This window comes from Micromys minutus (genome assembly GCF_963924665.1).
Source record: "Micromys minutus genome assembly, chromosome: 1".
NCBI classification, from domain to species: Eukaryota; Metazoa; Chordata; class Mammalia; order Rodentia; family Muridae; genus Micromys; species Micromys minutus.
This window is the reverse complement of record NC_137969.1, coordinates 158,136,785-158,152,717: the sequence shown is the minus strand read 5'-3', so window position 1 is coordinate 158,152,717 and position 15,933 is coordinate 158,136,785. Positions and strand designations below refer to the sequence as shown.

General features: G+C 40.1%; 1 protein-coding gene across 5 annotated transcripts in view; it reads left to right on the top strand.

The window, feature by feature from the left end:
* The window catches only part of NCOA1 (nuclear receptor coactivator 1), a 222,221-nt gene that overhangs the window by 180,452 nt on the left and 25,836 nt on the right, over positions 1-15,933 (top strand). For all 5 annotated transcript variants that reach the window (XM_080914202.1, XM_080914200.1, XM_080914201.1 and 2 more), the window contains exons 14-16: positions 9,421-9,538; positions 12,090-12,258; positions 12,468-12,782. In XM_080914202.1, the coding sequence (XP_080770328.1) occupies positions 9,421-9,538; positions 12,090-12,258; positions 12,468-12,782 (602 nt within the window). The remainder of the gene's footprint in view (positions 1-9,420; positions 9,539-12,089; positions 12,259-12,467; positions 12,783-15,933) is intronic.

The window sequence follows — 15,933 nt, the reverse complement described above, 5'->3', positions numbered from 1 at the left end:
ATTTAGGAGACCACAGTGTTAAAATAGGTCACAACTGTTCTAACCCTGGTTAGATTCTTCTAAATAAAATAGACTAGTATTATAATACTTGAAATTCATGAAATTTGGACTGCCAGACTTTTTTTCACATATCAAATTTCAAAATTGGAAAAAAAATCATTGATGATAATACCACTGTGTGACCTTGAAAGTGAAGGAAACTTCTGGAATGTTCTGGAATCCTTCCGTCCTCTCCATTGTCTGATGGGCTCCAACATGGGTCTTCATTTACTTCCTTCTCACTGGAATTTTCCTGGAAATTCCCCAAGACTTCAAGCAGCTGCAAAGAAGACCAGGTTGTCTGGCTCACACACTGGAAGCAGTGTTTCAGTTGGCTAGACCATTAGAGGAGGAGTCAGAAGCCTAAATACAAGCTTCACATTCCATTTAACAAAGAAATGAATTTTCCGAGTCTTACCCTCTTTGGGTACAAAGTACAATTTAGATGGAACAACTGAACCAGGCACTTATGCCTGTAATTCTAGCAATTGGGAGGTATAGCTCTGGGTCATCTTCACTGTACGGTGATATGGAACCCATCCTGAGCTATATGAGACCCTAAAAAGCGAATAAGAATAATAAATTTTTAAAATAAAAGTTTTTTGTAACTAAAATTGAAAGCCTTCAGAGGCTAGCCCAGGTAAAAATACAGTAAGATATAGGACTAAATAAATAAATAAAAATTTATGTGTTGATTAATGTAAGACATAGATAAATAAAAGAAGACACTTTTCATTGTGTGCAAAAGCCATCTGACCAACAACAGTGACGGCTGCTGGAACTGAGAAAACTTGCACTGAGCTTGCCCTGACTGAGAAGATAGAGCCAGAGACTGTCACAACTTTAATAAAGGCCTGCTTTTAAAAGAAAGCTGAACAGCCAGGCAGTGTCGTATGACTTTCATCCCAACATTCAGGAGGCAGAGGCAGCTGGATCTCTGAGTTTAAAGCCAGACTGGTCCATATAGTATAGTATAGCCATTGAGTTCCAGGCCAACCAGGACTATATAGAAAGACCCTGCTTCAAGCAAGCAAACAAGCAAATTAAAAAGGAAGAAAGAAGAAAATAGAAAGGGGAAAAAGAGAGGAAGGGATAAGAAACTGGTTTCCAGAAGTAATGTTAGAAGAAGCTAAATGAGCCTATATTATAATTGTTAAGGTTTCCAGCCACTGTAGCAGGAGTGGACACTAAACCAGCTCTTCCCTGGAAACCCTGGGGAGTGAGTAGACATGAGGAACAGTTCTTTTCAGACTAGTGTGGCACCATGGTCTCTGAGAAAGAAAGGCCACCTCGACAACCAACCTAGCTCTGTTTATAAGGTAGAAAGGATTGATTTGATCTTGTTGATCTGGGACCATGCTGATATCAACCAGACTGGCCTCAAACACCTGTCTCTGCCTCCCACCAAGTCCAGACAGACCAGCATTTTCTTGGAGACCTTTACCAAAGCAGGTGCAGGTGGGAGGAACCTGAAATGAGGGGGAAATAGCATTTGCTGTGAACAGTGGAAAGGAGGGGGGACATCATAATCAAATTACCTGAAAGCAATTAAAACCAGTGATAAAATAAAAGTCCTTAAAACAAAGAAAAATGACACAGTATATCAAATGAAAAACCCAAAACTGCTAATTTCTGTACCCAGTGTCACTTAAAATAAACAAAGATGAAAAAGATGTAAAAGTGATGGAAGAACAAATAAAACAACCAGCACCCTGTCTCCAGGGTCAGCCAGGAATTGTCACCAACTGATTACACTACTTTTCAAAAGAAAAGAGAATGAAGGTAGAAACTCATTCACATAAAGTATTGAAGAAAACCAAATATGATAGAAAAAAAGCCATAGCTACTAGAAGAAAGTGCAAAAGTAATATAAAATAAATTATGAGGCTAAGAATTCATGGTAGGTGAATAAAATATCACAGTCAAGGAAGCCAGGAAAGGGAAAAGGGCAGAAGGGGAAGGAGTGTGAGCAGGAAGGAGTCTCGCATGGACCAACGGACATATCACTTCAACCCCTGGCTCTGCTGGGGAACATTCAAGTATAAAACAAAGAAAAAATATGTAAACAAAATTAAGTAAATTTCAGGGGAAAAAGATTTTTTAAATGAAGTAAAACAGTACTAAAAATACTGAGAAGTTACAAAAGCCAACGAAGAACTGGAGGAGTCAGAGCTGGTGAGATTAAGTGAACATTAAGAGCACGTGTGCTCCTCCAGAGGCTCCAAGGTCACAGCCCCACACTCAGTAACTACAGTGTCAGGGGTCAGATGCCTGTGTTCCTCTGGCCTCTACACTTACCGGCCATGCATATGGAACATATACATGTATGCAGGCAAACATTCATATACATAAAAGTAAAATATCTTGAAAAAAGTCGGAGACGCTTCTTTCTCCCATTAGAAGGCCCTCTAATGCCAGGACTGGTCAAACGGGGGAGCAGCATGCTGGACTCTGTTGCGCATCCTGTCTGCTGCTGTACAGAGTGTTACTGATGTGCACTGAGAGCCACTCATACCTGTCACCTTCATGACTACATCCTCTTTAGTAGCTTTTCTTCTTTGAATACTAGGACCCACTACTGGCCCCAAAGGGCTTTATTTGGTTAGATTCCCACTAACTCCAGAATCTCCTCCTGGAATTTGTCTCCCCAAGAGGGCCAACACCCAGACTGGGATGAAGGTGGGGGTGTCTCTCCCAAGTGTGTCAGAATAAGAAAACAAAGTACTGAGTTCACATTGGAGGGGCCTGTGCACCCTGCCTACCAGTCTCAGCTCCGTCAAACCTCACTCAACAGTAGCACCCTTAGATAGAGGAAGCTCTGAGAATCCCAACACTGTGTGAGGATCAATTATTGTAGCTACTCCATAATCTATCCATTTCTGTACTAGTACTCTTTTTTTCTAAGTTTTTTTCATTACTAAGTTTGTTTTTCTTCTCTTTGCTGCTGTTGACATTGCTTGAGTGGTAAATTTTTACTATCGCTCAATGTGTACTAGAAGACTTAGAATTTTAAAATTCTGGTAGCTAGCATGTTTCTTTAGCTAAAGAAGCTCTTTTCCTGGCAGTGAACATGGATTCTGACCATAGAGGCCTCATTTCTCAGCTGCTGAGAGGAAATAAAGGTCCACAACAGGACTCCTTGTAGCAGCCCTGGCACCCACTCCCTGGGCTGAACTTCTACCATGAGTCACAGACTCGCCATCTTAATCCATGGGCACATTCCAGAGTCAGCTGCATCAGAGCAGAGGTCGGTAGCAGCTGTTCACTGTCCTTTAATTGTCCCAGCAACAGTGCATGGCCTGCTCCTGAGTTGCTCTGATCCTCTTCTGAGAAAACCCATTTAGGAAAATCTCTTGTGTCTTAATTTAGTTGAGTTGTGGTGCCAGCCTGTGTCCATCTGTGCTTTATCCTCAGACTTCATGAGTCTGCTCTTCTGCTCCTCGCTTCTGCCTTCCTTTCAGCTGGGGATTCTCTCTCTCTCTCTCTCTCTCTCTCTCTCTCTCTCTCTCTCTCTCTCTCTCTCTCTCTCTCTCAACTGATTTTTGTTTTGTTCTTTTGGGGTTTTGTTGGGGACTCTTGTTTTGGGACAGACTCTTGCAAAGTAGCCCAGGTTGGCCTCACGCTCTCAGTTTTCTCCCCTGCGGTATCCTTTTGAGCTGTCTCTATATCCCTGTCTTTGGGAGCCAATTGAATGTTTGATAATTGGTAATGTTGTTTTTAACGAAGCTTGTTGATCAAAGAAATAATACCTAGGCTGGAGAGATGTTTAATTGGCATTGTGCTTGCAGAGGGGCCCAGATTCAATTCCCAATAGCCATATAAAAACAAAAAGCTAGGCATGACAGCACATGCCTGTAATCCCAACACAGAGCCAGCTTAAATCTGCAAGCTCCAAATTCAGCATGAGACCCTTGTGAGCCTTTGGATAGCTCTCTGGAAAGTTAGGAGGAAAGCTCTTCATGTTTCTCTGTCAGATCCTGGCCTTGTTGATGCATCTGCTATAACCTGTAGCATACCCTTACTCCTGGTCAGAGTGCAAAGGAGTACACATAGTGGGTAACCTGGGCTCCCTGACAAAAGAACTCTTCTGATGATCCTCCTGCCCCAAATCCTTCACTGAGCGGGGCTTTTCTAACTTCTGTGGCCCCAGGGTTAATGACTACCCATTGGCTACTCTCATTGAAAGGTTAACCACATGTTAACCACACATAAGTGAAGTTAGGGTTCACTTCCATATTCAAAGAAGTTTTCCACTCTGTGATGAAAAGGAAAGAAGAAGAGGCAATAAACATGACCCTAAAAGCACAGTGGAACAAAAATGTTTGCTGTCATCTAAATTTTAATACATGAGAGATCAGCTAGGCATGTTACTGAGAGATAGTTTACCCTGACTGGACCATAAAAGCGGTCTTCCTTCCTGTTAATTGTAGGAGTGAAGCTTTAAAAACTGGATGGTTCGGTAACTTTTCAAATCTAGCTAGCTGTGAGAGGGTTTCACTCCCTCAGGAGTGCAGCTAAGCCTAGGATTACCACTTTTTCCTGTCTTCAATGGGATCTTTTACAAGAACAGCATGCCACACTCTCCATGGTTGTTAATGCTTTGGGTGGGATCAGGGATTGCCACAGATCTTAAATTTATAAGTTTTTTGCAATATTAAAAAGTAAATAAGGAAATAAGGTACTACTACATAATAGTAAGTAGGGATATAGCGCAGTTGCCAGGGTGCTTGTCTCACGTGTATAATGTCCTGGGTTCTATCTCTAGCAACACATAAAACTGATCATGTAGGTATATGCTTGTAATCCCAGGGAGGCAGAGACAGGAAGATCAGATGTACAAAGTAAAGGCAGAGGTCAGCCTTGATCATGATAGCAAGGGCCTTTACCTTAGGCATCATCTTGCCATCCCAGTAACGCTTGTCTTATTCAAAATTTAAATCAACTTTACCTATGAAGAGACTCTTTAAAAGACTTGCAGCCTGGTTAAATAGTTACAAAGGAATCCCAGAAGTGTCTGAGTAAACAGGTGAGCTCCTCCTGCAGTTGTTTCTACGTTCCCTTAACATATATCTCCTTAATGATTATGTTTTAAATCCTGTCAACTTGTAGAACATTAAAATATATAAGTATAAAGAAGTTCCAAATGGAATAAGTTTTTAGTACTTAAGAATCATTGCACTTTCTTGTTTTAGATGTTACATGTAGTATGGGATTTTACAATTTATTTTAGTAATTAAGATAGTCACATAAGATAGCAAAACAATACCAATAAAACTATGTAATATTATCTATATGATATACAGACTTCTCTTCGTCTTCTCTGTGTGTGTACATACTTAAGAGTATGTACACACACGCACGCACACACACATGCACGAATGCACACACATATGTAATATATGTACTCACATACATACATATTCTCATTTTTGTCTGTGGTGAGAAAACAAGCATGGCTAAAAATAGGGCTCCCCTACCCCAACCAAACAGAAAACTCATGTATTTCCTAGCTTCTAATGAATTTCTATAAAAGGCAGTTTCTGAAAAAAGTCTAAAGTTTGAAGTGGTCCTGGACAAACTTCCTTTAAACATCCAACCTATATAAGCAAAACTTTTAAGTGAATCAAAGTGGTTTTGGTTGTAGGCTTTATTGTTTTTGTTTTTATTTATGCTTCCCTGGACATCAGATATAACACATGAATCTTTCTCCATTCTTTTGGGGGTTTAGTTTTGTTTTTTAATTTGAAACAAGGCAGGCTGGCCTTCAACTCTAGAACTGCCTGCCTTAGCTTCTCAATGCTAAGATTATAGGCATATGCCACCATGTCTAGCTATTTTGACAATATTTTATCTAACTTATTCTCTTAGCATTTTTCCTCAAGACTAGTAAAATAAAATGTTGTGTTCTACCACTGAGTTAAGTAAACTGTCTTAACTGCAGGGCTTGACAATGATAGTACACGGCCTTGTACATTTTCTCAAAACAAAATATGATTGACTTTTTCTAGGCTATGTTTCTTAAATGGTTAGTTCTACAGCTCTGCTGCTAGCGCAGAGCAGCAGGGCAACCTTAGGAAACCTGTGGGACCTCAGGAAGCCGCTGACCAGACCTGGCTACCGAGAGAAACCAAGAGTGTATTTCCCATCACTGTTTTATTTTATCAGGTGTTTGTTGTGGTAGTTGTTGTATCTTTCAGAATCCTACCCCAGACTTTTATACCCTCCGTCCTCATTGGACTTAAGTTTAATTAAAAGTTTTAGTTTCATTCATTTAAATAAAGGAAGTTTCAGGCTGGATAGTTGGCTCAGCAATTAAGAGCACTTGTTGCTCTAGCAAAAGACCGAGGCTCAATTCCTGGCACTTAATGTCAGCTTAAAACCATAAGTAACTCCAGTTCTGTATGATATGGTGCCCTTTTCTGGCCTCCAAGAGCACCAGGTCCATAGTCCAAGAGGGTGTCTTAGTTACTATTCTGTTGCTATGGAGAGACACCATGACCAAAGCAAATTTTATAAAAGAAACCAATTAATTGGGGGCTACTTAAAATTTTGGAGGGTAAGTCGATGACTGTGATGGCAGAAAGCAAACAGACAGGGCACTGGAACATTACCTGAGAGCTTTACATTCTGATGTGCACACAGCAGGCAGAGAGAGGAGGGGGTGGAGACTCAGCCTTTTGAAACCTCAAAGCTCACCCCCATTGACACACCTTCTTTAACAAGGCCACATTTCTTTTTTTTTTAATTAAACAATTTTATTTTAAACAAAGATAAATGTACAGATTTTAAAAGCATTTTTGCATAAAACTATATGGATATATTTTGTCAGTACTTGATTTTTTTAAAGGTTTGATAGTATGCATTGAAATCTTACTAGTTACAATAAGCATAAAGTACATGTAAAACAAATGTAACATGGAAATAGTCAAAGTTTTCTTGGTGTGTAAAGATTAAACATAATGATTTTTAAATACCAAGAATTGCCACAAGGCTACATTCTTAGCTCTTGAATTATTAATGATTTAAAGGTCTAGGTGTACCCCACTCTGAGAGGGTGCTATACACTTTTTTTTTCCTAAGAAGGACTAAGGAGGCTTCCACTTTTTGGCCTTTCTTTCTTTCTTTCTTTCTTTCTTTCTTTCTTTCTTTCTTTCTTTCTTTCTTTAAGCTTCATATGGTCTGTGAGTTGTTTCTTGGGTATTCAGAACTTTCTGGAGCTAGTATCCAATTATCAGTGACTGCATATTATCTCTGTTCTTTTGTGACTGGGTTACCTCACTCAGGATGATATTCTCTAGATACACCCATTCATTTGCCTAGGAATTTTGTAAAGTCATTGTTTCTAGTAGCAGATGGAGTACTACTCAGCTACTGGAAACAAGCCCACATCTCTTAATTCTTCCAAAAGAGTTCTACTAACTAGGGACCAAACATTTAGACATACGTGCCTGTTCCCCAAACCATCACCATATCCATAAAACACTCTCCAAGTACTCATATACATAAAGTAAATAGGTCTTTTTAAAAATTCATCATAAGGCTTGGGGTAGGGGTGGTGACTCAGTAGATAAAGAGCTTGAGCCCAGATCTGATGCCAGGGAGAAGAGAACTACAGAAGGCTGTAGGCCAGCCAGTTTAGCAAAGTGACACACTCTAGGTGAAATGTTTTAATGGTTGCTATGAGCTTGGGCTGTTCCCAGAGGTTTGATTTGTAGCAACTACATGACAGCTCACAGGTGTCTGGGACTCCCTTCCCAGGGGATCTGACCCCTTCTGGCCTCTGAACTGGGAGCACACTCAGTACTGAGACATATGCATAGTCAAAACATTCAAACATGTTTTTATTAAAAAAAAAAAAAAGGTAGGAGGGGACAGTGGAGACACCCAAAGTCAAACTCTGAGCTCCCATCTTACATAATTGAGTATGTATGTACACACATGCACACATGATCACATATACACCGAAAACAATGTATGTGTTTTGTGTATTTTTTAGACATCCTCAAATCTGCTCATTCATAATTAAAATGTGGAACTTGGGGTTTTGGTTTTGGTTGAGACAGATCTATGTATCTCAGGCTAGCCATGAACTTAGTATACAGACCACCTCGCCTCAAACTTGTGGCAATCCATCTGCCTCAGCTTCCTGAGTGCTAGAATTACAGGTGTCTGACACTACTAGAAAGTGAAATCTACTTAAATAAATTTCCTCTTTACGCTTCCAAAGCCTAGAATGTGTATGCAGCTTGGTGCCTAGCATTCATTGGCACTGGCTTCAGTCCCTAGTACCACAAAAGCAGCAAACTCCAAGGCCCTCTTACTTTTTAAAAAACTGTCTTAGTTATGGCTGCTGTAACAAAGCCACACATTATTATCTCACAGTCTGGGAGGCTAGAGATCCCAGGTGTCAAAGGAAAGGTTCTTCTGAAGTTTCTTTCCTTTATCTTGGGACTGGCTGCCTTCCCTCTGTGACATTGATGTCCTTACCTTCTCTGGTTATACAGACATTAGCTATAGTGAATTAGGAGTCACAGTAATGGCCTATTTGCAATAAGTTACCTCATCAAAAGTTCTGTCTCTGATTAGTCATGTTTTGAAGTCCTAGATGTTAGACTTTCCACATAATGAATTTGGGGGAGAAGAGTACAATTAAGCCCAAAACAATAATGGATTAGATTGTATTCACTTTAGAAATTACAATATGCATTATAAACAAAAGAATAATCTCGCTTGCTGCCTAACATGAACCAAAAAGACACACAAGGAGAGTCTCCTAGAATTTTTCTGTCAGTTTTTATGCATTTATAGGGACAGGATCTAGGCAAATATAGTGTCTTAGAACATTCTCTCTTCTTTATTCAACAGCACATTGTCAGCATCTATACCTTAATCCATAAGTCCGAGGATTTCTGGAGTTTAGGTTATTTCTAGTTTTCCCTAAGGTGGTTAGTTTACAGATAGCCATAACACTTTCAGAGAGTTGCTACATGGGGCTGAAGGATGGCTTATTGGTCAAGAGCATGGGCTGCCCTTTCAGAGGACCTGAGTTTAGTTCCCAGCACCCACTGGTGGCTCACAACCATCTGTAACTTCAGTTTCAGAGGCCCTGACACTCTCTTATGGCCTCTTCAGGTACACAGACATACATGCAGGCAAAACATAAAATAAAATAATTTTTTAAAGCTGCTGTAGATAATTTTTCTAAAGTGCATGTATTGTTCAGTTCCAAAAACATAATCCTGCCTGTTTTTTTTTTTTTTTTTTAATCTGAGTAGCATAGGTGATACTTTATAGGGAATCCTACTCTCCCGTCTTAGTGTGTTACTTGTGAAATGCTACCTTGTCCTCCTTTGTGACAGTGAATCTTTTCTTTTCGATTAGGATTGCCTGAACTAGAATTAGAAGCAATCGATAACCAGTTTGGACAACCAGGAGCAGGGGACCAGATTCCATGGGCAAATAATACTGTGACGGCGATAAATCAGAATAAACCAGAAGAGTAAGTAAAATGCTTTGTATTTTTTATATTATCAGCTTCTAAAGCAGGAGCTACCCTCCCCACACTGGACTTCAGTGTGCACTGTACAATACTGTGAGTGTTTAATTAAAAGGGGGCACGAGAGGATGTAGCTTAGATCAAGCAGAGCATTTACCGTATGACCACAGGCAGGTCTCCTTTGTAATCGCCACCAGGCCGATATGATATGCCCATCTCATTCTGCATTTCATCGCTTTGTATTGCTTTGATGTCCCTGTATTCCTGTGGACAAACTGGCCTTCCTGTACCAATTGTGTTGCCTTAAATTCTTTAGAGCAAGACTATGTAAAGAAAGAAAACATATCTGTTCAGTATTCCATTCTCAGTGGAGTGTAATTTCTTAATTTACACAGGCATCTGGGTTTCACAACACAGACTACATCTCATACATGTCAATCAAGGGAAAAATAAATATATTTAGGACATTTTCTGAACTGCTTTTTCTTTCTTTTCCAGAAGAATAATTCTTTGTCATATTGCTCATGTAATAATATTTTTATTATTATATATATATATATATACATATATATAATTTTATACATCAATTAATGTCATCTTGAATTAGATTGCATGCTGTCTTCATGAATCAGTGAGCAATTTGGTGGTGTTTTTGGCTGAACTACTAGTATGTTAATGTTTTTCAACTTAATTTTTTTTGTATATAATAGTTACTTTATATTATCGAGATAATTTCATCAATTTTGAAAGCATAAAATAAATTTGCCATTTTGATTATGATTCAGTCATAGTAATTAGTAGTATTCATACAGTCAATATGATAAGAATCAACCTTAAGGTCTGGCAACATGGTCATTGGGTAAAGTACTGTCACACAAGCATGAAAATCCAACATCAAATTCCAAAGGAGGGAGAGGAAGGGAGGGAGGGAGGGAGGGAAGGAAGAGAAAGAAAGGGAAAAGAGGGAGGGAGGAATACACAAATACATACACACATGCACATGTCCACACACAAACAAAAGAATAAATCTGAAAAATAAATTAACTGATTTTTTTTTAACTTTTATTAAGGACTCTTTATGAGGCTAGGGGGATGGTCCAGTGGTTAAGAGCGCTTTCCGCTCTTTCAGAGAACCCAGGTTTGGTACTCAGTACCCTGAACAGTTGACTCCCAACCACTTGTGACTCAATTCCTAGAGATCTACCACTCTTTTCTGACTTCTCCAGAAATCTGTACAATCATGATGCACATGTTGCAGTAAATGTTTAAAAAGAAAATTGTTTTATCTCTTTACCAGCCCCGAGGCCCAATTTTAGTTTGGAGTCACTCGCTCCTCTGGAACCCGGACTGAGCCTTCACCACGACCCAACTTGTCCGTGCAACTCCCTTTCCCTTGGCAGGTTTTCTACTGCCTGTTTTCTGCCTCTGCCCTCGGGGTGTTTCTGTACCCCCAATATCCCACAAATACAACTCTACAGCCCGATAGCTTTTCATACAGGTTTATATATTCAACTCTCAATCCACAAACCCAATACACAACAAGATTGCAACGAATAGACAAAGATACAAACGGCCCTTCTATATGAGATATTAGACCTGTAAAATCCTTAATATTCATAGCTATTTAACACCAATCAATTCCACCTGGATCCAGCTGGTCCTTGGGAAGCTCCATGTTGCCATGATCTCTAACCCTGTCCTCTGACCTCCTCAGACCTCTCAGGCCTCTCTACTTCCCTCACACTGCCCAGTCGCTGGCTTTCCTTTATTTCACTAATTAAAATGGGAAGGTTCAGTTGGAGCCATGTGACTAGGCAGCCCTTCTTGGGAAAGTGGAATTAACATTAAAATACAAAGAGCTTCAGGACAGTCTACACATACAAATACTTATGCACAAATATAGACACATAAAATTAATAAATAAACATTTTAAAAAGTATTTATCCCTTCTTAATTATATTTAGTTCATTTTCCAGGGTATTTCTTTAAGTCAATGGGAAGAATATGGAAATTTCTCAGTACATGACAAAAGAATGGAAATTGGTCAAAGTATGCATTAATTGCTATTTTGTGCCTAGGAAGGTGGCTCAGCAGGTTGTATAGGTTTGAGGACCTGAGTTTAGATTCCCAAAAATCAGGAGATATGAATGTGCTGGCACAAATCTATAATTCCAACTCTGAGAGGCATAGACAAGAGGCTCTCAGAAGCCAGCCAGTCTAGCCAATCGGTGAGCTCCAGGTGAGTGAGAGACTGTTTCTCAGAAACTAAAGTGAAAAGCTACAGAGGAAGGCAGCTAACACCAGCCACTGGCTTCTCATGTGCACATATGGGAATATATACCCATACCCACATAGACACACATCAAGTACATCCAAAATGTGTTCTTTGGATCTCTGCACACTAATTATAGGGCATTTTATTGTACTAGAACTCATTGCCAACATAGTAACAAAACCTTCTAAAACCAGATTTATGCATATATGTATGTATATGTGTTTGCATTTTTAAAATTGAATCATTTTCTCCTGCCTTTCTCACCTTCTGCTCCCATAGCCAATGTATTAGCTCACAGTTGGATGAGCTCCTCTGCCCACCAACAACAGTAGAAGGAAGAAACGATGAGAAGGCCCTTCTGGAACAACTGGTGTCTTTCCTTAGTGGCAAAGATGAAACGGAGCTTGCCGAGCTAGACAGAGCGCTGGGAATTGACAAACTCGTACAGGTGCTTGTTCAGTCATTGCCTGAGCCACCAGAGTGACTTTTAAGCAGTGGTTCCTTTGGGTGATGAGCTTCTGAAGAGCATGAATTCAGAATGAATGTGTTCTAAGACTTGCTAGAGATAACTTCTCCCACATACAAATTTATATAGACACACATCTCATGTGTTGTCAGAACTTTGTTTATAAATTATTTTGGCTTTTTTCCTAACAGGGAGGTGGACTAGATGTATTATCTGAGAGATTCCCACCACAGCAAGCAACGCCACCTTTGATGATGGAAGACAGGCCCACCCTCTATCCCCAGCCATACTCGGCTCCTTCTCCCACTGCCGGTCTCTCTGGCCCTTTCCAAGGCATGGTCCGGCAGAAGCCTTCCCTGGGCACTATGCCGGTTCAAGTAACACCTCCTCGAGGAACCTTTTCACCCAACATGGGCATGCAGCCCCGGCAGACTCTAAATAGACCTCCAGCTGCACCCAACCAGCTTCGGCTGCAGCTGCAGCAGCGGCTACAGGGACAGCAGCAGGTGAGTGCTGTCTTCTGCGGCTCATTCTTCTCCAAGGTTTGTGCCAGAGCACTCCATGACAGCACAGTCACTACAGTGAAAGTGTCTGCTCCATTCCCAGATCCCAGTGAAAGATCTAAAAGCCATCCTGGGTCTGCTAGGATGGGAGTAAGGGACCCTTTTACTAAGGAATACTAGCTGCGGCAGAGCACTTCGAAACCTACAGCTTAAAGGAATATAGAGTTTGTGTTTTGAGATACAAACAAGTTTTAGATTAGATATCATGTAATTACTAAATAAAGAGAACTGTAATTTAGTTTATAAATTGGATTTATTGAGAAAAAATAAATCTAATTGGTTTGTTGAGGAAAAAATAAAATTCATGTTACTTGAAGTTGGTCAAATTGAAATCTAGGGATAATATGAATGAGAGAAAGAATACATACTGGAGGGCTGGGATTTGAGCCTGAATTAAACCTCTCATATGACAAGGAATGAATGGGTGTGGTGCTAAAACCATTTAAGATTGCATTAGTACCAGATGGGGCCACAGCAGATGGTGGAACACGCCAGCTCTGAGCCTCTGATTGGGTGAAGGGCACTGTTGCTTGTTTTCGGGTTTTCAACTATACTTACATATTTCCTTGAGTTTCCTTTTTTTTACATGTTTTTCTCTCTCTCTCTATTTTTAAGATTTATTTAGTTGTTTTATGTAAGTACACTGTACACTGTATTGTCTTCAGACACACCAGAAGAGGGCATTGGATTCCATTACAGATGGTTGTGAGCCATCTTATGGTTGCCGGGAATTGAAACTCAGGACCTCTGGAAGAGCAGTCAGTGCTCTTAACCACTGAGCCTTCTCTCCAGCCCTTCTTTGAGTTTCTAGAAAAGAATTTGAAGAAATTGGTTAGAGCAGCACTAATTCAGGATGAAGAATAAATAAAAAGACACATTAGAAAGCTGGGACAATGGTAGAGGGCACTTCCAACATCTTCACAGCCTTCTCCAACCCACACAGCCTAGAGAAGGAAGCTGAGACTCCAGTTGGGCATGTTATCACACCCAGATCTGCTATTCACTTTCAGAAAGGAAATAATCATAGAAATGTTGAATATATTAATTAGACATCCCTGGGGTGCACTCTTAAGTACCCTAAAGAAATATAAAAGGTAAATCATACAAGGAACTCACTGTCTGCTGGAAACAATGTATCACACTGCAAGCAGTGTGTGCTGAATGCTAAGTCAAAAGGTAGAGATAAGCTTATGTACTCAACTTACAAGCTACAGTTAAGGAAATGTGGTCTCAGGTTAAAGGTTTAGTAAGCAATGCCCAGCAAGGAATGAGGTCAGGTCCTTGAACTCACGAAATTATTTCATATTCAGTTCAGGAAAAAAGCTGAGTTTCCTTCTAGTTGTTCCAAGAGTGGCACAGGGCTGCCGAGCATACCTGAGAGATTACACGTGTGTGAGGGGCTGCAGAGGGAATCATACCTGAGAGATTACACATGTGTGAGGGGCTGCAGAGGGAATCATACCTGAGAGATTACACATGTGTGAGGGGCTGCAGAGGGAATCATACCTGAGAGATTACACATGTGTGAGGGGCTGCAGAGGCAATGCCGTTGCTCTGCTTCCTTTACATCTCTTAAATGATTGCTCACAGTGGGAGTATTTACCAACTCAGGAACAGTGTTGCTGCATATATACTCCTGTCATGGCCTTCTGAGTGCTGTGCATAGGCTTGGGGACTGAGTCCTTTGATGTCATTGTAAAAGCGTCTTTATTTTTAAATGATTGTGACTGTTTTATCTTATTTCACAAAGCTTGGGTTTTTACTTTAACATTTATATTATATTAATTTTTCCACAAAGTCTGTTTTGTTCTGTTTTTTGATCTACTGTGAGTCAGAAAATAAATGAATCCAGAATTAAGCGGTAAGCTGTTAGGCAATAAGAAACTTAATCACTCTTCACAGGGCTTTGGGTTTACGTGTGTGTGTGTGTGTGTGTGTGTGTGTGTGTGTGTGTGTGTGTGTATGTGTGTGTATGTGTGTGTATGTGTGTGTGTGTGTGTGTGTGTGGTTCTAATAGGCTATCTCCTTACTTGTAGTTCAATAAAACATATCCATAATTATCCATTTGTACAATTTATAACTTCATCAAGTAGCACAAAGCTGAATTTCATAGCATATGCCTACATTACTCAGGAAACCAGTGCAGGAGGATCATCACTGCCCAACAGTTTAAAATGGATCTGGGTACCTTAGTGAGACCTCAGTCTAGCTCAGGAGGGGAGTGCTTGCATAGCATCTGTGAGGGTCAGTCTCCATCACTGCAACAACAAAAATAAAAGAGCAGAATAATATAGTATTAGTGTTTTGGTTGTTGCTATTAAGTTATTTGAGGAAGTTTTAAAAACGTAATCTACAGATAATTTACAATGAAATCTTCCAAGTGACTTTATTGTTGCCTAAAAAGGGACTCATAGTTCTGTGACACTAGCCTGATCCAAACTGACCCTCCAAATCAGCGTCCCACAGGTTATTCTTGGAGATCAAGATTAACAGCTGTAAATAAGGCGAAGAAAAGGATTTGTGATCAACAAACTGCAGGCTGTCCCTTCTCGGAGATGCACAGCGTGCTTGGCCGATTAAAAGCACATAACATTACTGCAGTAAATAACTATTTCACCTTATATAACCCTCATTTCCAGTACTTCCTACAGCACAGTATGCTATTTTCCTGGCACATCTATTAATGTCTCACAGAACAATGTGCTTTGGAACAGCAATTTGGGAAATGTGGGTCTAAAGTGATTACTTCTTCTAGTTAAATAAATAATCCATTTTCTCAGAGCATTTGCTTCTTACGTAATTCTCTCTGGCTAATGATATCATGTTGGATTTTCCCCAAGTATAGTTTCAGATGCAGTGTGAGTGCCGCCAGGGCCTTGGCTTCTGTGTGTCCCCCCACAGCCTCCCTTACAGGCTTGTCCTCGCTTTATACCTGCTCCGTCCTGATATTTTAAGACCTAAAGCTGTTTCTTTTCCTCTAATATAATACTTTCCTGAAGTAACTATTCATATGCTCTCAGAAGTACTAATATTGTATGTGTATATCTATATGTATATCCTGCCTTTAAATGATCTGAAGGCAACGATTATCTGA